This window comes from Adiantum capillus-veneris, chromosome 1, assembly GCF_014529385.1.
Source record: "Adiantum capillus-veneris isolate H3 chromosome 1, ASM1452938v2, whole genome shotgun sequence".
In the NCBI taxonomy this organism is placed as follows: domain Eukaryota; kingdom Viridiplantae; phylum Streptophyta; class Polypodiopsida; order Polypodiales; family Pteridaceae; genus Adiantum; species Adiantum capillus-veneris.
In genome coordinates, this window is record NC_140931.1 from 75,860,020 (window position 1) to 75,883,408 (window position 23,389).

General features: G+C 46.6%; 1 protein-coding gene across 8 annotated transcripts in view; it reads left to right on the forward strand.

Annotated features, from left to right (window-relative positions):
• LOC147464996 (mitogen-activated protein kinase HOG1-like) overlaps positions 1-23,389 on the forward strand; it is a 175,578-nt gene that overhangs the window by 9,194 nt on the left and 142,995 nt on the right. For 6 of the 8 annotated variants that reach the window (XM_086510661.1, XM_086510678.1, XM_086510671.1 and 3 more), the window contains exons 2-4: positions 12,482-12,585; positions 13,836-13,936; positions 14,056-14,152. In XM_086510661.1, coding sequence (XP_086366787.1) covers positions 12,519-12,585; positions 13,836-13,936; positions 14,056-14,152 — 265 coding nt within the window. In that variant the 5' untranslated portion in view covers positions 12,482-12,518. Of the gene's footprint in view, positions 1-12,263; positions 12,381-12,481; positions 12,586-13,835; positions 13,937-14,055; positions 14,153-23,389 lie in introns of those variants that run through there. The other 2 variants (XM_086510640.1, XM_086510685.1) reach the window with 2 other exon arrangements.

The window sequence follows — 23,389 nt, forward strand, 5'->3', positions numbered from 1 at the left end:
GCTCCGGTGATGTGTGATAGGTTCCCTGAGGCCGATGGCTTCCATAGGAGGATCATCTGAATCATGAGAAGTTGGGGCTGACCCACTTACTACTTGGACTGGTCCACTGTCTGCTGTAGGACTACTGTCTAGTGTAGGACTTGTGACATTTGTGTCCGCCTGAGGAGTTAGAAGAGAGAGTGTTACCGGTACATGTGAGTTTTGAATAGAGACCATATAACATGGCATTGAGGCGGTAGCTTCCAACCACTGCAAGCATGTCTTCGTCATACCCGTCAAGAGGGATGGGCTGCTCAGGGTCGGGGTTGGATTGTACTGACAATGAGCTGTGATGAACCACTGGATCCATACCTCCTTTGAGCCGAATTGGTTGCATGGGGGAGCCAGGAGTATGTATCCACATGGAGTCGTTGCCCCAATCATGAAGTGCCTTAGTATGCCTCAACCATGGTCGACCAATCAGCAAAGGAAATCCTCCCTCCACCTGAGGAAGACTGACCACCACAAAATCCAAGCTAAATGTGAAGTCTTGTATCATCAGAGGCACCTTCTCTACCATGCCCACAGGGTAGACTGTCCTCTGGTCTGCCAATGTAACAGTGAATGGAGCAGGGCGGGTAGGCTGCAGGCCTAAGGCCAACATAGTAAATTCTGGCATCAGATTGATCCAGATCCACCATCCACTATGACGCCTGAGAATTGATACCCAAGAATAGACACAGTGAGATGAGGACTTTTATAGTCGGTGAGGAGAGCAATTGGATAAGAAATCATGTATGACTCCAAGGGCTGCACAGGTAGGTGCCCGCCACTAGGCCCTGCACCAGGGTACAGAGACTGGATGATGGAAAGGGCGTCACTTCTAAAATTTGCATCAAGTCGAAGCATGTCGTACAGTGACACTTGTTGAAAAGTGTTCTTCAAGATAGACTTTGCTGTGGGCTTGTTTCCTTTGATTAGAGCTTGCTCTGGTATATTAAGCTTTTGCAAGTCTTCTACTGCTTCGATGAAAGCACCATCAATGTCTGATAGAAGCGAGGTAGGCTGGCTCTTGACACTACCTGCTGGTTTGTCAGCTACTACTGGAGGTTGACTCATTTGTGTGACAGGAGATGGAAAGATTGGACCACCAGAGAGGCTGAGGCCAAGAGCAGCTCTTTGTGCCCGTGTGAGTACCCCAGCCGGCTCTTCCACTTGCTTCAACCTTTCTTGAGAGGCAACTACAAGAGTGGAAGGCGGTGCCTGTGGAATGGAGCTTACTGTGATGAGGTTAAGCTTTGGAAATGTAAACTCCTGTTGGCTTGTGCTTGCAGATGTGGACGCTCGTTGTTTTGGGCAATCCTTACTATAGGGATCCTTAGCTTCAGGGCAATGTCGGCAAGGAGGGGACCCTTCTGGTAAGGGACGTTTTCTCTGATAGTGTCCATACTCCCCGCACCTGTAGGACAAAATTGGCCTATTTGAGGGGCGAGGTGGTCTTTGCCCTTGCTGCATGGGACCGGAGGCTGATGTGTGGAAGCTTTGGGGAACTGAAGGAGTACCGGTATGATAAAAGCTGGGAGATGCAAAGTTATTGTGCATACCTTGCTGCATAGGAGGTGTTGTCAGCAGAGGTGGCAACGGGTTTTGATGGCCATAGGGTGAGACCATGTTCGATGCAGGTGCTAGCCCTTGTTGGAGAGAAGGACCTAGACTTTGTTGTATTTGCCGCAACCCCTTGATATAGTAGCAATGCTTGTCTTCGTGCCTAGATTTTTCGCAGAAGTGGTAATAGGTCCGCAGGGGACAGTCCTGTGGAGGATGCCCTGGAGAGCGATACGAGCTGCACCATACCATAGCCTTAGTCTCTTGTTGAGACCGAAGCTCTTCTAGCTCTCTCTTGATTTGATCCAAAGCCTCAAGATGTGGAGGTTTCTCTTGGCGAAGAGAGATATTTTTCTCCTCTTGAAGAGCGCGTTGTAGTTTTAGGGATTCAAGTTCTCTCGGTAAAGAAGTCAATGGATTAGCAGGACTTTCCGGAAACACAGAGGAGGTCTCTATGTTAAGGGAGTTGTTGAACAGCTTCCTAGTCCCCTCTATCCTAGTAGCAGCTGCGATGAACTCCAAAGTGGCGTCGGGCCGGATACTCTCACGGAGTTTTTGTTGAGAAGTTTTGGGAAGCGCCTTTTCCACCCACTTCTTCACCATGAATTCACCGGGTTGCTGAGGAAGCTTGGCAACCAGAGACTTGGTCTTGGTCATAAGCTCTGCAAAAGTCTCCTCTGGCTGGAGCACCATGTTGGCTAACTCATCCAACACTTTCTCCTGGTAGTCACCGGGCCTGAAAGCTGCATAGAATTTTTGCCTTAAGGCTGCCCATGTTGCAAAATGGTTCTCTGCAAACTGGCTGTACCATTTGTCTGCTAAGCCATCCAAGGTGGATAGAAAGAGTACCAAGTAGGCATCTTCCCTGTTAAGACCACGACCCCTATAGAGAGATACAAATCTCCTTGCATGGTCGTCAGCATCTTCTGAAGAGAGTCCTTTGAATGTAGGAAACTTGATGTTTACCTTAGTCAAAACGCTAGCCAACGGCTCCATGGCCCCTTGCTGAGCCTGTAGCACAGTAGCCTGTAGAGCAGAATAGGAGAGAGCTTTACTGGAGAAGGTGATCTGGAAGATGTGGAAGCGGATGAAGGAATGGGTGATGTATGTGGAGGGATAGGTGATGAGGTTGATGGACTTCTACTCGGTTCCAAAGGTCGTCTTCTGTTGTAGTGCTTTAGAGGGCTCAGTAGTGCACTTTGACGCTCGACTGACCGCCTTGTATGTGTCATGCAGTGACCACCAATCCAACCAACCTTTTGCAAGACAACCTTGAACTGGCTAGCTGAAGACTGGTCTAGACTCTACTAGACCAGGCAAGTGCTAGACCAGGCTAGGCTGGACCAAGGATGGACCAGGGGCGAGGAGGACTAGACCAGGGTCGAGGAGGTCTAGACCAGGGACGAGGACAGGTTGGACTAGGGCGAGAGAGGACTAGACCAGTTGGACCAGGCGATAGGGGACTAGACCAGTTGGACCAGACTATAGGAGAACCGTGCAAGGCAAGGTCGGCGAAGATAGGCAAGGTAGGCGAAGCTAGATAAACCTAACTAGCTTCAAGATTTGCACCTCACAGAGTGAGATTTCAGTTGAGGTCCACCGTGATCGCCAAAATGCCTGTAGCGCGGATAATGTGTCGTGCTCTCTATAGTGGGTGGTCCTCAGTGCAATGTACGTGACAATCTCACTCAAACAGACTGAACAGAAAGGAAATAATAGACATCAACAGAGCTCACAAAGACACAAGAGCAAACCAGAACATATGACTCGACTATCTCAAAGACTGATACAGACTCTGGCTGGCAGCACATACAACTCCAGCCCAGGACTCACAGGTACAATGGGGTTGTCGAGGCTCAGATGTGCAGGGATGGTGAAGCAGTGCTCTGTGCATAGACTCCCTCTAGACGACTACGTACAAGATAATCCCACTGGCTCAAACGACTACTCATATGTACAACCATAAAGAGCCACCAACGGCTCATAAATGTCCAGTGAGCTAAGTCTATCTCCAGACTGAGTGGTGGTGGTGACCTGGCCACGATGTCACCGTCGGTACCCTGCCACGTGTCACCCCCAGCCCAGAGGGTCCGTCCAGTGTGAACCAGACCAATTGTGACTAACTGTCCAACTGGCTGCCTGTCCTGTGAAGTGACACTGTAGCCCTGCTACAAGTGGCTGAATCCTCAAACTCAGAGCCTTAGCTAGAATTTTGTAGGTTGAGTTGAGGATGGTGATGGGCCGCCACTACCGAATCTCATCCAAGGAGCTACTCTCCTTGGGAATGAGGTAGATCAAGCCCTCACTCATGTTGTCAAGCATCTCTCCTGTGTGCAAGATGTACTGAAAAGCGTTGTAAAGGTCTGAGACCAACAAGTCCCAATACTCCAGGAAAAAACTGAGTCAAACCATCCTTACTGGACAAATATCTCGGGGAAGTGCTCTAAGGGCCGCATGGAACTCTTCTAGTTGGAGAGGCAACTGAAGCCTCTGGTGCATCTCCTCAGTCACAAGACAAGGCACTTGTGCCCAAACCTGCTCTCTGTATGCATCTTGACGCTCCGACTGAGGCTCTATTGACAATAGGTCATGATAAAAGTTAGTAGCAATTGCATGCATATCCCTGACTCTAAAGCAACTGACCCGTCTGGTCTCCTCAACTGGCTGACACTGGTGTGCGCATGGCAAGGTCCCACTACCTCAAAGAAAGACCCAGTCACCTTGTCACCCACCTGAGTCCACTGAGATGCGTGTTGATGGAAAGCAAACTCATTACGCCTCTCCTCTATGCTGACAAGCTCCTAGCGAGCCTGCTGCAACTGCTCCTCCAACCAAGGATTGTCTGGATGCTGCTCTTGTATCCTCTTCAAGGAAGCAACGCCCCGCCGGAGACACTGCTCCTCCTCCCTCACTGCAGCCAGGCGGGCCGTAGACTCTTGGAGAAAGAAATGACTAAGCTGAGCAAGTCCAGAGGCCACTCTGTCAGCAGGAGAGACCTGCGTGTCCAAGCCCCTGTTCAAAGAGCCACCACTCGCTCTCTGAGCTTGGAGTCCAACAAGATCCTCTCACGAATGCGTAGCATCGTGCTCCCCCTCCTCTGTCTATCTGTCACCATGAGGATCACTGGTGCATGGTCCGAAAAAGATGTCCCAGACAAGATGCAAACTGACTCACCCAAGTCACAAATGCGGTCACTAGTGTAGAAGCGATCTCTCCTAGATAGATTCACTCCTCCAACTCTACGATCAAAGTGAGAGAAAGCCAAGCTGTCATGAGGTCTCACAGAATGTGATAGCGGCCAAACATCAGAAACCCTCATAGGCATACATAGCCGCTCCCAAGATGAAAGCTCAGCCACGTGCACCGTGACATGGCCACCTCCAATCCAATCAGAGGGTCCTCCAACATGCTGAAGTCCCCCCCGACACACCACTGCCCTGCATGCGGCAAAGACTCCACAATCTGAGACCAGAACTCTGCCCGTGCACTTGCCACATTGGGCGCACATATGTTCAGGAAACCCATGAGGCAACCTTGAACTTGCATAGTAATCCACTGAACTCTGCCTGGTACAATAATACCTCTCACAATGGCCTGTTGCAAAGAATCCGCAATAGTCATACATACCCCTCCCTGGATGCCTCCAGGTCCAAATGCAGTTGACCAAAAACGTCTAATACCACGCAAAATCTGACCACATCATCTAATGCGGCTCTCACACAGAGGATGCTCTTGTAGCATAAGAATATCAATCTCACCACCCACAAGGCATCGCTGAAGCTCTTGACGCAGCCTACTCCTCTGAAGATGAAACTGGGGCCCTCCTAATCCGTGCACATTCCATGAGATGATCCTCATGGAGTTAGTGAGAGAAAACAGATGTTGCAACAGCAGCCAACCTCGCTATCTTTGAGGTCGGTTTGGATGGGGAGTAATCCGCATCCGAACGACCTTTAGACAAGCGCGTCTAGAGTGACTGTCCCACCCAGGCCCAAGCCGAGGGTGCAGCCCGTAGGGCTACATCCTCTGTCCAAGAATCCTCATGTACAAATACATAGCAAGGAGGGCTCTGAGTGTTGGCAAACAAATGACCACAATGTACCTGCAACCCACTGCATTCGGTGGTGTCACGCTGAACTTGGCAAGAGGCCAAAGTGTCTGTACCAGATCTGTCACCCCTAAGTCCCCTGTGTGGTGTGAGAACTCAGCAGCCTGAATCTGGAGCTAGTCAAGAACTGTGTGCAGGGTCCACTTTGTAGGATCCTTGCCGCATAGCGGGAAGGAAAAACCCACCGCTGTGTCCAAATCCTCAATGCCTCGAGCTGCAAGAAAGATGACGTGGACGCGAAAGCAAGCCTCCTCCAGGTCAGGAGAAGAGTCACCCAAGAACCGTGTGAAGCTGTAGTCGAAAAAGTCCGAGCGTCTACGAATGTCAAAGCTAGTCAAACCTCTAGGGACTGCTGCAAAAGGAGAAGTCTGCACCAGAAAAGACGGCCTCAGATGGGGCTGTCCCTCCCGAGCCACTCGGCTCGTATGGAAAGCACTACCAAGAGATTGCCTCAAGGCAGACGTGTGTCCAGTTCCCTGAGTCTGAGGAGGAGTGAGGGAGGGGTCGGGAGATGAGATTGTGGGCCCCACCGGGGAGAGAGGAGGGACGGTAGGCGGGGATGAAGGTGGAGAAGGGGGAGGAGGCGAAGCGGCGGCGTCTGAGGGAGGAGGAGGTGGAGGATCTGAAGTGGATGGGGCAGACTGCAGTAGAGGACGACGAGCTGTCAGAACTCTCTGAAGACCAAGAAAAATTTGGGTCATCCTTTAAATGAACACGCTTCTTGGATCTGCTTACCACCTTGAAAGTCGACTTCCGGTCCAAATTACTTTGGAAATCCGCTGATTTCTTCTTCTTTTGAGAGTGCTTTAAGCTTTCCATCAATCATTTCACCTTCTTTTCAAGAGCTTTGTCAAACTCTTTTTGCAAGTACAGTTTCTACTTCTTTGCACTCTTCTTTTCTTTCTACTTCGTTACCGTCTTGAGAGGAGAATCGACGGCTCCTCTTCATCTGTATAGTGAATCTTATCAATTTGGTAATTCTTCAAGTGATTCACATATTTCGGGTCTTTGCAGTACTCGATCAGTCTTTTCATGCATGTCAACCTGCAATTGACATTTGTACTCTGCTCTATCGAGATTCCACATTGGAAACTTGCCAAAATCTCCATTGGTTTCTTCTGTTCCCACACTGTGACTCAACTTTCCTTCATCTTCTCGGCGACCAACAGTCGAAGGGACGTCGTCTCTATCAGAACCCATAAGTGCTGTAGAAAGGATCGGATCCTCCTTAGAAGAAGAATCGTTTTGAGCTCTGATACCACTGTTACGGGCTTGGACACTCCAAGCAAGAAATCAATAGCAACACCTGAACCAAAAGTGAAAAATTACTGAACTCGAAGAGAAAGAGAGGAGGAGAGTCGACAGTGCATGACGGAGTTCCAAGCCAAGACCCGCGGGCCCCGAAGACTGCCGTCCCTTTCGGTATTTCTTTATTATTACTCTTCACAAAGTACAACTACTGTCACAAACGGGAGCGCATAACAATATAAAATATACTCGGATAAATAGAATTTATCACTTAATACTGAAGCCAAAGGATATAGAGAGAAATAAATAGAGAGAGAGAGAGTGAGAAGATCGACACAGTACTGGGGACCAGAAGATGGGTTGGTCCCCCCCCGTAATAGTATCTTTATTACTGAGGAGAAGTCACTTGAACCGAACGTATTACCACGTTTGTTCTATAATAAGACTTGATGGTTCCTGGAAGCCTCGGCTTCCTATTCCTAGGGCAAAACCCTATTCCAAGGAACTTCCGTTCCTTATTCCAAATCCTTGAGAACCAAGGTTCTCGCCTCTGGATCTCACCTTCCAGACTCAGGGCATGACATCCCTGCAACTCTCTTTTCCAACTGTGTTTCCAGAGTCCTCTTCCCGCAGAGCAACTCTGCTTTCCCAGACACGAAGTCCTTACTTGGGAATCCCAACTTCCGGATCACAACTTGAGAGACTACATCTCTCCGATCCGTGGATCTACTTCCCAAACTTGGGTACGAAACCCTTGGGCTGATCTGGCTCTAGTTCCTCAAAGTGCTTTCTCCTGCAGAGGCTCATGCCTTCCTCTGCTCCTACTCCCTCACGAAGAGGAAGTACACCTGCAATCAAATACTCAGAGATCATAACATGAAAATTGTTACCTTCAAAGTCTCGACGCTCGAAACGCAACTCGGTTCTCGAAAAGCAGTTCCCCGGAAGAGATTTCTACATAGAAAATCCTCTCTTCCAATCCTACACACAAGAGAGGTGTGTTCTCGGGTTCCTTCTCGTAAATCAGCCCCGTCTACGACGTTTATGGGCTGAAAACAGAGAAAAACAGCAACTTGTCGCGGTGGAAACACGCTCCGTAGGCACTTCTTTGCGAGGGAACTTGCGCATTGGATCTTAGCGACATCGGGTACACTTGGAGCAGCCGTGGGTATCACCGGCAAACGTCTTCTTTGCGGGTGAACTCTGCAGCAGCATCTCCTTCTTGCAAAAACTGATCCTCCCCTCTGAATGAGGGCCTGTGATGCTTTTTATAGCTCCTAGCCACGAGCACGAATAGCTGCTTGCGTAGAGATCGCGGCCTTTTTTTTTTCCGCTGTTCTGCCAGAAAAAGAGAGAGAGAAAACACTGGCTGATCTGTTGCCTTATTTATCAGATGGCTGCCCACTTATTAAGTGGGCGGCCGGCATATTTTAAAAATAGTCAGAATCTGCCCAAAAACTCAATAAAACCTTATAAGTTAAAAACAATGCTTTCACAGCACTTCCCAGGCGTCCCTGGATGCAATCACATACACAGTTTCAATGCAGACATAGACTTCCTCGTGAGAAAGCATCTGCTTTCCCGAAAGGCAATCCCGCTTTCTCAAAAAGCATCTGTTTTTCCTCAAAGTTTCCTCTGAACCCATGTTCATTCAAGTGCTTGCTTTTCCACGTGCACAATTCTAACACAGTTCGGAATTTCCTCTCGACTATGGATATCCCCTTTCCGATGCACCCGTCACCCACCTTGTGACGCATCAGGAATACCCGTTCCTGGTGGCCTTACAGATATTTCCGTTCTCAGTGCTCCCGTCATTACTTTGAATGACGCACTAGGAATACTTTGTACTCGGATGTCTACAGTGAGAAAAACCCTCTCACTTAAAATTCCAATAATTCATTTAGAATTATTTTTCCTTGGGGTTCCAAGCGAGAAAACCCTCTCACTTATAAATCCAATAATTCATTTTGAATTATTTTTATTAAGATAAAGCCAATTTAGCAACAACTACCGAGGGTCAAACTCTCTCTGGGACTCTGCGTCCAGATGCTCTCCGGAAGAGTTGCCCCAAGGGTCCTTATTAACTTACAAGGGATGCCCAAAAGCCGAGTCCCCAAAAGCATTAGCTCAAAAGCACAATCACCCAAAAGCATCTGCTCTTAAAAGCTCCACGTGAAAACACCCAACATGTGCCAGCGCAAAACGTGGAAATTCGTACAGCTTGCCATGTCATCATATCACCGCGATATCGTCCAACTCCACTTCCATGATGGGAAAAAGATCAGAAGGATGCACATTGTGCTTAATTGAAGTCTACATGATTGTTGACCAGTGGTCAGGACTTGATAACAAGCTAATTTTATGCTAAATGTATGCCAAATGTGGTTTTAAAGGACCAAACGTTGTCTTGATTAATGCTCAAAGAGAGTATGCTTTAAGTGATCACAGATGGCAGTACAGACTAGAATTGCAGTACTCAAGGTGCTCTACAGGCCTGTCCAAACGGCTCGTCGATTGGAGCTACGCAGAGGAAGTTATGACAGTTTGAAGTTTGAGCAGTTTGTAGATATGTATTGGATTGGACAGATGCAGATAAAGGGTAGTAAAAGCATGGACCTGAAGTGCTCATCTTGGGGAGCGCGTCGGTCTTTTCAGATTGGCAATCGGAGTTCTGGTTGCCAAGATACTGCCAATTTAAGTTTCACAGAGGGCCAGTTCTATATCATATTGATCGCCTTGGTTAATGTGTCATCTGAAGGTTTTGCAGTCTCGCAAGGGATTGTATGGGAAGTATGCGGTATTTGAAGGCCATAAGAATTTACAGCTTGTCAATCGGAGCCCGGGTTGGTGAAATATTGCAGTTCAAAGTCGGCGGCAATTACTCGTCGGATGACGTCAAATGATTTTTCCTAGTCTTTGTCACTAGAGTTGGAGGGCTCGACAATGTCCAAGAGCGGTGGAGTTGGCTTGGTCCGAAGCTGGTTAGTAGGGTTTTCAATAGGATTTGGCGGCTTGGGAAGAGGAGCCCCATGCACTCTGTGGCAAGAGATCAAAGCAGGAGGAAATATAAGCACTTTTTGGAATTTTATGAAGTTGTTGGGGGACATTGGGGACCAAATCAACCACGTGTTGCCACGTGGCAGAGGTCGGGGGGGGGCCAAGGGGGGGATCCCACATGTGAGGGCAAAACGCGAAGACAAAGGCTATAAAGCCTATTCAGTAACATACTATGGGCAAGCAAATGGGAGAGAGACTTGGGCTCTTGTGAGCTATGGCGGTCCTGTTGCCGTCCTCGCCTGGGTGCTGTGTGGCGTTTTTGGGAGGTCGGCGGTGGTGGGCGATGCCGTGCGCATTGGCGGCCGTCTGCTGACGTGGCAGTTGCCTACTGGCTTGTTCCCGTGCGCCCATTCTTTTGAAGGCAAAGAAATTGGGAGGGGGGGGGGGGGGGGGTCCTACCCAGTAGCGTCGGCGCTATTGCTTGCCTAGCAAGGGGGGGGGCCTCCCGTGATGCTCAAGAAAAGCCAAAAATAGGAAGCGGGGTATTACATGCAAAAAGCAAGCCGAAAATAGAAGGTGGGGCTCTCATGCAAAGAGGAAAAAAAGACACGCGCCCATAAGGGAAATTTTTTTTTTGGGAAAGTGACTAGTTCGAGTTTTTTTTTGGAGAACCAACACAGAGAGAGCTTTCGGAGAGCTCTTATGAGGATTTGAAGAGGAGAAGAACGACAAAGAGAGAGTGGAGAGAGCTCTTGTGTTTTGGCAATTGGAGAAGAAGAAGAAAAAGATAGAGCCAGAGGGAGTTTTCGAGAGCTGACGAAGCCGGTTTTGGGGCTCTTCTTTGCGACAAAAGAGGAAAGGAGCTTCATCACCAACACTGGGCGTTCAATTCCATTAACAAATGCTCTTAAACAGTGATTATTACTCTAACTGGGTTTAAACCCTTTGTTATGGAGCATAGCATTTTTTATTCAAACATTAATCCAATTTTAGGTGTAGTTAACGGCACCACTTGGGCAAACAAGTGTCGGTTTTTGTACGTGGTTCCAATTTCAATTGTTTTCGTGCTTCGTTTTCATTGCAAAGAGGTTCTAGTCTTTCGTGCAATGTTGTGCATCTTCTGTCTCACCTTTTTCTTACAGACAGAGGCCCCGTGCCTTCTGGGCTCGCCTTTCGAACCCAATATCCCCCGACAGCGACTTACGGAAGTTCAGCCTAGAGTTCAAGCTTTTGACCTTTTAGGTTGGGCCCCTTGGCCGGTGCTCCATAAGTTCTTCAAGTTGGTAGGGGTTAAGTTCTTAATTCCTAACCCCTTTTAGGCCTCTCGACCACATCTTCAGGGTTCAAAACTTCTTCAGTTCTTCTGAAGGTTCAATTTCTTGTTCTCCCGGCCAATTCCTTCCAGTTGGGCATTGCCACGTCACCAACTTGTGACATTATCCATGCGTATTGTGTATAGGTTTGTGTGATATCCTCATGGATAATGCAATTGCTCTTGTAATGAATGTCACCGGGAGGAATGCTATTTATTATGCTGAGATGGGAAAGCGTCTCCCTGCATGAACCATGCTGAGAGAACCATTGTCGTACCTCAGCATACCATGACTGGTGGGCTTATGCTGCTTTGTGGTTTTGATTGTATTGCCTGCATGGTAAAAATTCAAGAGAAAATAGCCAATTTAATGAGTAATTATCATCTTTATTTGTGGTTTCCATTAGCCTTACAACTCCTCTGTTGATAAAATTGAGAGGCATACATCGAATCTGGTGTGATTATAGTCTCAAAAAGCCAACCCTTTGTGCAAGGCTCATGAAAATGTTTCTGAAGACTGTCTCTCAAGCATAGCCAAGTCTACCTATTCTCCAACCACTCTTTCCTCTACCGTGCAAAGCTGCCCCACTGAGCTATTGAAAGTCACTCTCCAACAAACATAAGATTCGGCCTCCTCCATCCACTGAATAGTATTATTATGTCTATAGTCCTCTCTGATCCTCTCTATGGATGAAAAGACCATTGACGTGGGTTCTCCCAAGGTTTCTCTTTGTGTGCAAAACTCCCCCAATATGTGAATCTCAATCTGTTGCAAACTAGTTGAGTGCTTTGAAAATTGAAAAATGAAACAACACTGTCTTGTGCACATGAGATTCAAGGCTGGTCTTACCTCTCCAAGTTAAGTGTCAGCAAATAATTCATTCCTACAGCTACTTGGAAGTGATTCATTTGCCACATTTTCAAGTTGAAACACCCAGATAGTTAGTTATAGACAGAGCAATGTCAGTGTACCTGACCTTAGCCTTCTAGCCCTTTAACTTAAGCGTTGCAATACAGGAACCCCTGATATGTCAAAGCACCACCTTATTAATGTGAACCCCAGAAATTGCAAAATACTAGCTAAGGGACAATAGAAAACTGCGATTTGTGTTCTTCTCCAATTGGCTTCTTGTAAGTGTTTTATAACATATTCAAAGTCGGTGTTATTTCCGAAAAATTTGTCATTTTATGATTATTTTTCATATTAAAAAACAAAAATTGTCATGCTGCAGGATGTCTTCATAAAAGGCATTTGGCTGATCATACACTATGTCAAATCAGGTGTTAGAAACCAACATTCCGGGCCAATTTCGTGTAAATGGCAAGACTTGGATAGGTAATCAGCAATTGACTCTTGTAAGTGATATTAACATGCGCATGTTCTTCAATGCAAATATTTGAAAATGTACCAAATTTTCCACTTATCCTTTATGGGTAGAACTCATGCTGTGCAGTATTGTTTATGTGGCCCTCATGTGACATTTTCCAAGAATTGAAATACAATCAAAATTGGAAGGCATCAGATGTAAGAGTTGACATTGCACTCTCTTGAAGAGCCGCTTGACATCTGTGGCAAGAACAACAGTAGCAAAGATATTAAGGCTTTTCTTTTAGATTAGGTTTCCATGATCTCAAGGACTAGGTTGAGATGGGTATTCCAAGGATTGTAAGGTAACACCATGGTTCCGAAAGTAGCAACGAATTTGAATTTGAATTGACCCTTGAGAGCAAACTGTCAAAACTTCTTTACAAGATTGAGATGACGAATACAAAGCTTTACATGCACAAGACAATCTTATGAATGCAAATTGCACAATCTTTGTTGTCTTAGAGCATTTTGAAGCAAGCATACCTGCAGTCTTTGCACTGTTGGATGTGGTGATAGTTGATGGACATCTCGTGTTACAAAATGAAGACATGTCATGGCCGTACCTGAGGAGAGCACATCAAGAGCAGACTGGGCAGGCAGGAAGTCTTTGGTCCATAGGGCTTTGCAGATTTTCAGGCTCAGATCGTGCCTTTTATAATTTCACAAGAGAGGGAAAGAAAGAAAGAAATATTTTTAACATATATGTGAGGTCGAAGTCGGGGCTATGAGACAAATCAAATATAGATGTATGTATGTCCTCCATCTATCAGAAAAGACAAAACAATCCAAACTGGTACAAAGTAAGGATATGGATAAAATGGGAACGGAGCTCTAGTACAATTTGCCTCTTGGAAAAATGCAACCATAGTATGTGGCCCAAACCTTTAGGTAAATCTATGAAACTTGTACTGCATAGCCTCAAGAGATGGGAGCGAGAGGCGACAATCATGTAGTGGCCATGAGCACATTGTTGGACAAGGAAGCTCTACAAGAGTGCTGTATAACTGAAGTACTCTCATAAGATTCCTTCCTCTCAAAGGAAGATCAGAGGAGATGATGCCCAAACTCAATTGCACTCCAAGCTTTCAGCAACGGACAACTTTAAGCTGGTTTCTACTTTTAATTCCATCTCTATTTCCGTTGTTTGTTGGTGTGAGCATCTTGATTACTGTGCATCAGCTAATTGATCAGAGGAGTTCTGCTGGTGTGTGTTTCAGTTGGTGAAAGGTACAAACTGCATGCCTTCTTGGGAGCTGGCGCATATGGGGAGGTGGTTAAGGCAACGGATCTTCATCTACGTCAATATATTGCACTGAAAGTAAGACGTGCACTTATTTTCAGCTTATTTAACTTGAGTAGGGCATATATGGTCAGTCATGCCAATTGCATCTTATAAGAACTGCCCCAGATTATAAAATCAGGCTCATCTGAATGCAGAAAATTCCAGACATCATGTTTAATCCATTGCTGGCAAAACGTGTTTTGCGTGAAGTATGTATAATGCGCCGCTTGGTACATCCATATATCATTTCTTGTAAGTGAGAAGTTGATTTACTTCTGTTGATGAATGTCAGTTATGAGAGTATAAATGTACTGTCCATAACTTAAAAACAAATTTGGATTATAATTACGTTGCTTGCTTTGTTTTACTTAAGCCTAGTTCTATGTACAAGTGTCATGTGTGTATGTACGTGACACACCAAATTATATGTGATCATGTGTGAAGTTTGAACCAAAAGTCATGCCTAAAACATGAAACCAACATCTTCTTTTACCTTAAACCTTTAAACTATTTTTACACACTAGATCTATTAAAAATCTTCCATCTCTCATACAGAAAGCTGTGTAAGGTGAAGATTGTTTCGATAGGTGTTCTGGTTATCAGCTGATATAGGTGTGTTTCCGTCGAAGCAATCAGCGGCAATGTTACAAAACAACAGGCTCTTAAACCAAGCAAAAACTAGTGAAAGTGGTTAGGCCTGCCGCCTGAAATTCAGTCTCGCATGAAATTCAGGTCATGCATGAAATATGACCTGTATTATGCATGATAGTTGGGGTCGCAACAATGTCCGGGCTTAGCCCTTCTCCAGGAAAGTCTGTTTTATCTAAATTTGGTACAAAGTATGAAGCCCATGTATACTGATCACGAAAAATAAGCTCAATTGAATAGATGTTTTACGAGATCCATATTGTGTAAAGCCAGCACTGCTGTTAGAGTTGTCTTGCATCATTGAAATTAGATAAACTAGAGTGGTTCATTCTTCAATTAAGGGAGGTAGTTCAATACAAAATTGACAGCGTGCAGAAGATGACTGAATCAAAGAGAGAGAAAGAAAGATATATAAACGTCTCTTAAAGACCAAAAATGGCCCATGAGACCAGAATAAGGTACAACAGATGAAGGCCGCCATAGCCTCGTGACATACCCTCCTCTTGAAATCGCAAACATCCTCGATTGCATGCAAGACATACATGCCATAGATGATTTAGTGTGATTAGCACCCTTTATCATCACATGTATCCGTAGGAAAGGTCATGAAACATAGATACAAATGAATTAATGAGACCTTCATACTTTTGTCATCTCATCTACGATAGGAGTGAGCATAATACCTTTAGCATATACCATCATTCCCTGTTAGCATTCTTAGAAGATCAAAGATAAAATCCAGAGTAATGCTTTCCCATGGCTTATCTGGAATAGGTAGTGGTTGTAATAACCCTGGTGCCTTTTGCCTATCAAACATGACCTTTTGGCAAACCAGCATGCTCGCACAAAGGCATCCACATCTCTTCTCAAAGTAGGCCAATAAAAGAATGTCTCGACCGCTTTTATTGTTGCATCTATACCACGATGCCTTGCATACGGTGGGACATGGCTATCTACCATAACCTTATGTCGCAATGGCTTAGTGACACATAATCTGCCATGCATCATCATAAAACCATCCTTGAGGAGGTAGTGCTCATGGTGTTGCCCATCTTGCAACTGTTCAAAGATCCTTGCAAATTGTCATCAATAGCATACTGTTCCTTCATGTCATCAACCTCATGATGATAAGGAATTGACAGCTGAAATTTGTGGCTTTCTTGATAACACATCAACTAGAACATTCTTCTTGCCTTCCACATGCAGGATCTGAAAGTGAAACATGGAGAGAATGTTTGCCCATTGCATGTTCTTTTCGGATAGCTTTGACTGCGTCAAGAAGTATTGCAAGGTCTGATGATTTGTCTAGACAACAAAATCATCACCTAACAGGTAGTGCTTCTAGTTAGAAAGCTCATGAATCACGGCCAATAGCTCTTTCTTAGAGATTTGCATAGTCTTTTCTTGCCCTTGCAAGATTCTGCTCTCGTAAGCTACTACCCGACCATCTTGCATTAACACTGCCCCAATACTATTTCCACACGCATCACATTGGACGACAAATGACTTCCTGAGGTCTGGTAAGACAATTATTGGATCCGAAGTCATCTTTTCCTTTAAGACATTAAAAGCTGAAATCTCTTTTTGTGTTCACTTGAACGTGACCTCTTTCTTTTGCAAAGCATGTGGGGGTGAAGCAATCTCGGCAAAGTTCCTAATAAACCTTTTGTAGTAAGAGCATAAGCCCAAGAAGCTACGGACATCATGCACATTCTTCAAATCTGGCCATGTATTTTTCCAAAACCCTTTATGGAAGACCGTCGTGGGAAAACGGAGCCACATGCATGCCGATACGCGGTGAAGGAAATCTCGAGTAAAGCAACAATCACACAACAAGTGACAAACATCCTCTTCCGCAGCCGAGCAATGGGCACAGGATGAAAGGCGAATATGGCGCATCCTAAGAAGAGTGCCCACCGGGAGGACACCAAGCAAGCAACGCCAAAGAAACAACTGGTCCTTTAGAGGCAAATGGATTTACCATAAGGTAGATAGAAGCTTCGTCCACCAGGTCTGAGATTTATGCATGTGCTAAAGAGCATTATAATGATCAACAAGCTAGGGTTGAGGGAGAAGAAGAGCATAAACTCGACTGACAGAAAAATCCTGAAAGGGCGTTTCCCAAAGATTCCAGTCAAACACACCATCGGGCAAACGAGAAATGGGTCAAAAGTCAACCAGCATTTGCTGCAATTCTCTCCAAAACTGGCGGTAATGCATGCCCAATCTAAAACGGCGAGCAGTGAAGGGAAACTCCAAAGAGAATCCGACTGTATCCACCAATCCTCAACCACCTGAATGCCACGGCAAGAGAGGAAGTACGCCTGGCGATGCGAGCGGCCAACCAAAGTAAGAGAAAAAGCCCGGCTCCAATGAAGACTCTCGAGACAAAGCGGATTTCCTTACCTTCGAGCATTCCACAAAAGATGAACGTAACCTCTTGCCAGGTAGAGAGCAAGGCGGAAGCAAGCGGACATCCAGGACTATGCCCGTCCATCTCACCAAATACAACCTCCCAAATAGATGATTGCCAGTGACCAAATGATGATGTAACAACATGCTGACTCAAGAGTCCAGGCTTAGATTGTTGCGCATGTGTAGGCAGCAACATAGCTTTTCTAGCAAAAACATGCCTACGCAGGTCCAAGATATTTAGACCACCAAAGTGTTTGGGTGTACAAAGCTTCTCCATCGACATCAAATGCAGGTCTTTTTTGTGTGCATGAGCTCGCCACAAATGAGACAAAATGGATGATATAAGAGAACCAAGACAGTGGCGAGGTCAGTGCAACAAAGGCAAAAAGAACTGAACATATAGCCACCATAATGCTTTGAACGATTCATAGGCGAACATGCACAGGCCAAGTAGAAAGCTGCTCTAGTAATGCAGGTTGACATTCAAACGTTGCATAGCCCAATCCAGTTTTTGAGTGTGAGTGACATTTCATCCAATTGGATCCCAAATACCTGTTGATCACATTTGGAGAAATAATCCCAATCGCGGGAACGAAGTGGCAGAAGCTTCGATTTACAAAAGTTGATAAAACGAGTCGCAATCCCAAACAATTCCAAAGCTTCCATAATCTCTTGGACATCTTTCTACTTCTTGCGAGGCATAAACAACGAGTCATCCGCATAAGCCTGCCCAATAAAGGTATGACCCGAGGGTAGTTGCAAACCATGAAGATGCTCTGCAGAGGTCAAGTGATCAAGATACATCAACAAGGGGTGAGTGGCAATAGCATACATCAAAGCACTAAGGGAAACCTTGCCTAACCAAACAACCAAGTGGCCACGATTTTGTCAATTCACCTTCTAGGATCCTTGAAGACGTACTACAAGCATACAAGAAATAAACCACATTGGCCAATTTAGGACCAAACCCTAGACACCTCATCGTGGCAGCAATAAAGTCCCATTGCACAATGTCAAAGGCCTTTTCAATATCAACTTGCATGACCAACACATCTTGCTGCGTGTACTTAGCATACTCCATGCCAATCATAACATTAGCCAAATTATCCATGATTTGACGACGGGGAATGAAACCATACTGAGCCTCATGAAGTCCCGCACAAAGATGGTCCTTAATGCAATGCACCAACATTTTAGCCAATATGTTGTAAACCACTGGCATCAAAGGAATGGGCTGCCAGTGAAAGAATTGCTCACAAAGCGCTTGCTTAGGCAACAATTTAAGTAAACCCTCTTTCCATGATAGCGGCAAATCCTGTTTCTCCCATGCCGCATTTAACATGAAAAGTAGGGGCTGTTTAAGAGCATCCCAAAAGGAGAGGAAAAATTCCATAGTAAGTCTGTCCCAGCCGGGAAATCGCCAACGGTCCAATGCAAGAAACGCACTATGCAATTCAGAATCAGTAAAAGGATCCTCAAGGCATTGTGCATCTTGTGAAGACAGGATTGGACGAACATAAAAAAGCAAAAGCTGACGCGCATGGCAAACAACCGAAGATGCCTGAGAAGGAGCAACAAAGACCTGTTGATAATGTGAAACCATAACATCAGCAAGTTCCTGCTTCAAAGAAGTTCAAGCACCCGAGGGAAGCATAACCCGCTTAATTGATCGTGAGACCCTTGTATGATGCAGATGCTTAAAAAATTGCTTCGAAGAATAGACTTTATCCATAAAAGCCTGTTGGCGAGCACACGTCTGCCATTTAACAATTTTTGCTTATCATTTTTCTGAATACACACATGAGCTTCACATAGATCTGCCATTTCAGAGTTAGACACGGGCCGCAAATTCGCCAATTCTTGCAATCGTTGGCAAACCTGTTTTACGTCAACAACATTCCCCCGAGTGCACCGCATATAATGCGTGCCATAGTCACAAATAACACTTTTCACCCTCATGATAAAGTGATACCATGCAACATCCAGATCAATATGCAGGTGAGCTAGCAGCGGTGGAATAATGTTGGCAATCATATCTCGAAAAACCTCATGAGTAAGATAGGCATTGTTAACATGCAGCAAATGTTTCCTAGGAAAAGGCCGATCATCATAGAGAGACTGCCCAAAGTACAAAGACGACAAAAGAGGATAATGATCCGATAACTGCATGGTGTAATCTATCCTCATATCAAATACAAATTCTTCATATTGTTGTCCATTAAGCAAGTACCAACGATTGAGCCGTGCTCGATAAGAAGAATGAGCAGCATGCTGAAAGGTAAATCCAAAAACATTTGGATGCAAACAGTGCCATAAATCAATCATCTGAATAAAGGCAAAGAGATGGTCTCATTCTTGCTGTTCTCCAAGTAACATATGCGAATTATGTAACATACTTTTTTTTTTTCCGAAAAAAAGATCCTTCTATTAGTTAATGAAACTGTCCATAGGGCTACAACCACCTCTTCAAGAGAGGGCTACAACAACCATGATGGGGAGACTCTCCCAATGAAAAAATAGCATATGTACAATGAGGCTAAATCAAGAGATGGGAGGAGGGAAAAGCCACACAGGTGGTCGGTAGTGCCATCGGAGTACACCCTGGACCATGGTGTAGAAAGGCCCAGGACGCCAAAGTCGAAGGAAAGCCTCTCTGCGCTCTCGCATGCGGTTGGAGCTGCCCTGTAGTCTCTCGAGCTGTCCTCTGAGAGTGTGGATCAACTCTAGCCAAAGATCGTGAACAGTCTCTGCTGGTGGCACAAGGCGAGCCTCAAAGATGCGGAAGCAACGGGCCTGCCAGATGAACCAGAGTGTCAGGCCACTGATAAGCTCCCAACCTGTGGAGTAAGCTCTGTGGCAGGTTGGAGTGTAGGTCGCCCCTCCTGCATCACTATCATCCTGCTGGTGGAAGATAGCTGAAACTGAAGTGCCGGGCCCGTGAGGGTGGACCAAGCCGCTGCTCCCCAAGTGTACTGTCGAGCCGTGGAGAGAGCAGGCATCAGCCGAAGAACACGAAGCCACACTTGCTGTGCCAAAGGACAGTCCCAAAGACAGTGACACTGACTCTCCACAAGACGGTCACAAGTTGGACGGTCACAAGTTGCACATGCGGCCGAGAGACCACTATGCACTATCCAGCTCCCAACTGTTGTAACTCTGTGTGCGACCAGCCACTGAAACAAGGTGACTTGCGTCGGCTGTCTGGAATCCCACAACCTCTCCCAGAAGGCTGCCAAGAACTAAGCTGTGAGACCCTCCTCCTGCCAATGAGGTGCTGCAGCGGGGCGGGTCTCTCTGTGTGCTGCTAGTATGTGTCGTGCCAGTCGAACAGTGTACTGAAAGAACGGGACACCTGGGTGGTCTGCAGAAGAGAAAGGGTCCCTCCAAAGCACTCCCACTGTACTCGTGCCAGTGGACAGCACTCCCAAGCCCAAAGTCTCCAGTGTCCAGTCTCAAGAGCTGCTGGGTCAGGATCGATGACACAAGTCCTCCCACAGATGCCCACCACTCGGATCCTCTGAAAACAGCACTTTGCCACTTGCGGGGCCTCTACTGCAACTCGCTATAAGCGTCCCTCACCCTGCAACTCGAAAAACAGGGATGGAACAGTCTCTGAGTAGGCCCGGACTGAGATGAGAACCTCCAGTCGTGTGAAGGATCCCATCCACCTGGCTCCCATCCACCTGGGTGCTACTGGCTCGAGAGGTGTGAGCCACTCAGCTGGAACTGCCTCTGAGATGTCCTGGCACATGCTGTGCACCCCTCTCATGCCCTGTAGCTGGAAACCCTGCAACTCCTCTGACAAGCCTTTAAACTCTAACTAGTCACATAAAGAGCGTGCTGGACCCGCTGCCATAGGACCCCAGGAAACATGAGGCCGACTACCAACCAAGTGGCCTCTCTGAGTGCTAACCATGAGGTTCCAAACAAGGGGCTGTCGTAGGCGCTCCTCCGTGCAAGTAGGCTGTCGCTGCTCCAGGCCTCGCCGCAAGTGCTCCCAAGATCGAAGCAAACTCACAGCGAAGCGGTCCTCGAGTCTCCATCTCAAACCAACTCTGCGCATCTCTGTGAAGATCCATCTGGTCGAAGGTCGCCAGGGGCCTCCAACCTGAGGCACCCTAGCACGGAGCCGCTGTAGCAAGAACTCCTTCTAGGGCTCCTCACTTGGAAGAAGTCCTCTGACTATGAACTTCCCAAGAAGGGCTTTGCTCTGCTGTGCTAGGTCAATGATCCCAAGCCCTCTCTGTGAACAAGGAAGAGTGATGACCTGCCAACCCACTTTGGCTCGGGCTAGCTGAGTGTCACGTCCTGACCAAAGGAAGTTCTTGATCAGCCTCTCTACCTGGCTGATACAAGAACTCGAGAAGATCCAACAAGAAGTGATGTACCACATAGTCGCCAACAACACCTGGTTGGCCACTACTACTCTGCCAGCCAAAGAAAGTCGTGCTGAGCTCCAGTGTAACAACTTCCTGCTGATAGACAGGAGGAGGGGAGCAATCTGCTGCTCGGGAGACAAGTCCAAAGGTGGAATCCACCTAAAACCCTCTCTTGGTATCCAATCGGGCACAGGGAGCACTACCAACCGAGAAAGCCACTATCTTTCTCCCGTTGATTAGTGCGCAGATGCACAACAGAAGGTCTCCAAAGCCTGCTCACACCTGTGAAGGTTCGCCTCCTGGCCATCTAAGTACAAGGCTGAGTCGTCAGCACACTCAGCGTCCAGTAGCTCATCTCCCCGAATAGGGAGTGCTAAGCCCCGTAGACCAACCTGCTGCGACACCAAAAACCTGCTCATCGCCTCAACATAGAATAGAAAGAGGAAGGGGGCAAGAGGACATACCTGTTTGATCGAACGTGTGAGCATGAAGCGATCACCTCTACCTCCTGCCAAAAGTACCTGACTGTGTGCTTGTCTGTACAAAGTTGACACCCCTTTGATCCAAGCATCTGAGAAGCCCATCCTGCGTAGAGTACCCTCTATAAAGTCCCAGTCAACTTTGTCGTATGCCTTCTCAAAATCGAGAAGAAGAATCACCAGGTCCTCACCACGGAGCCGCGCTAGGGCAGAAGCCTCCCAAAAAGTAAACATGTTGTCAAGGATATTGCGCTCCTTGACAAAACTTGTCTCAGTCCCATGTATAAGGCTCTCTAGAAGTTGCTGGATCCTCAAACTCAGAGCCTTGGCAAGAATTTTGTAGGCTGAGTTGAGGATGGTGATGGGGCGCCACTGTCGAATCTCATCCAAGGAGCCACCCTCCTTGGGAATGAGGTAAATCAGACCCTCACTCATGCTGTCAGGCATCACTCCTGTGTGCAAGATGTACTGAAAAGCACTACAGAGATCTGGGCCAAGCAAGTGCGAGTACTCCAAGAAAAAACTGGGAGTCAATCCATCCTCACCTGGACAACTATCACGGGGGAGGGCACTAAGAGCCGTGTGCAGCTCCTCAAGCTCAACTGGAAGCTCAAGCCTCTGACGCATCTGCTTAGTCACAAGGCAAGGCATCTGTGCCCACATGTCACGTGACACATCCAACCCTATGTGTCCGTGGACAAGCTAAAGCATGATCAGGGTTCAATCAGTCCAGTCAGTCTAGATTAGAAGTGATCTGGCACTTTCGTGAGTCTATTCGTAGACCGTGCATGCCCAATCACTTAGTATAGATGCATATCCTCTGGTTGCACACAACATGATCATAAGCATTCCCATCAGAATCCTTCAGGGGAATTTTCCAGTGCATTTAGCCTATTTTCCCTATTTTTGACATTTTTCACTTATTATTTTTAAGTGACTTTTTTTGGAAAGTAGGTAGGGCAATTTTGCTAAGTTTGTATATAAGCAAACTAGAGCTAGAACTATTTGGCAGAAGAGGCAACAAGAGCCAGTCTCAGCAGGCAACTTCTCAACAAGACCCCTAGGCGGTTTTCCCCTCCAAGCAAGAAGAACCATCCCCTAGCGTTTTCTCCACAAGCACATCGCCATCACCTGCATCAGCCTGGCGTTTCTCCATCAGAAGATCATCGCCACAGTATCCCCATCAGCTAGCGTTTTTGAAGACCTTCCCTAGCGTTTTTGGAAACACATCAACCTAGCGTTTTTGCATGTCCCAGCGTTTGCAGATTTGCAGCATTTATGACCTCAGCCTGCAGCGTTTTTCAGCCATGAAGTACTTGCAAGATCAGCCCCTAAAGGAGTAGCAGATTCATCCCGGAAAGACCATCAGTTTTCAGCCTAAAGAAACCTCAGTTTTCAGCCCTAAACCTGCAGATTTTCAGCGACAAAGACCCACAGAAACAGCCCCCCAAATCAGCGTTTTTGGATTGTAGCAAATTTCAGCCCATAGCGTTTTTGGACAGCAGATACACGATTGCAGATTTCAGCCCTAGTGTCGGCCTGGTCATTTCCGTCGTAGTCGTCAACAT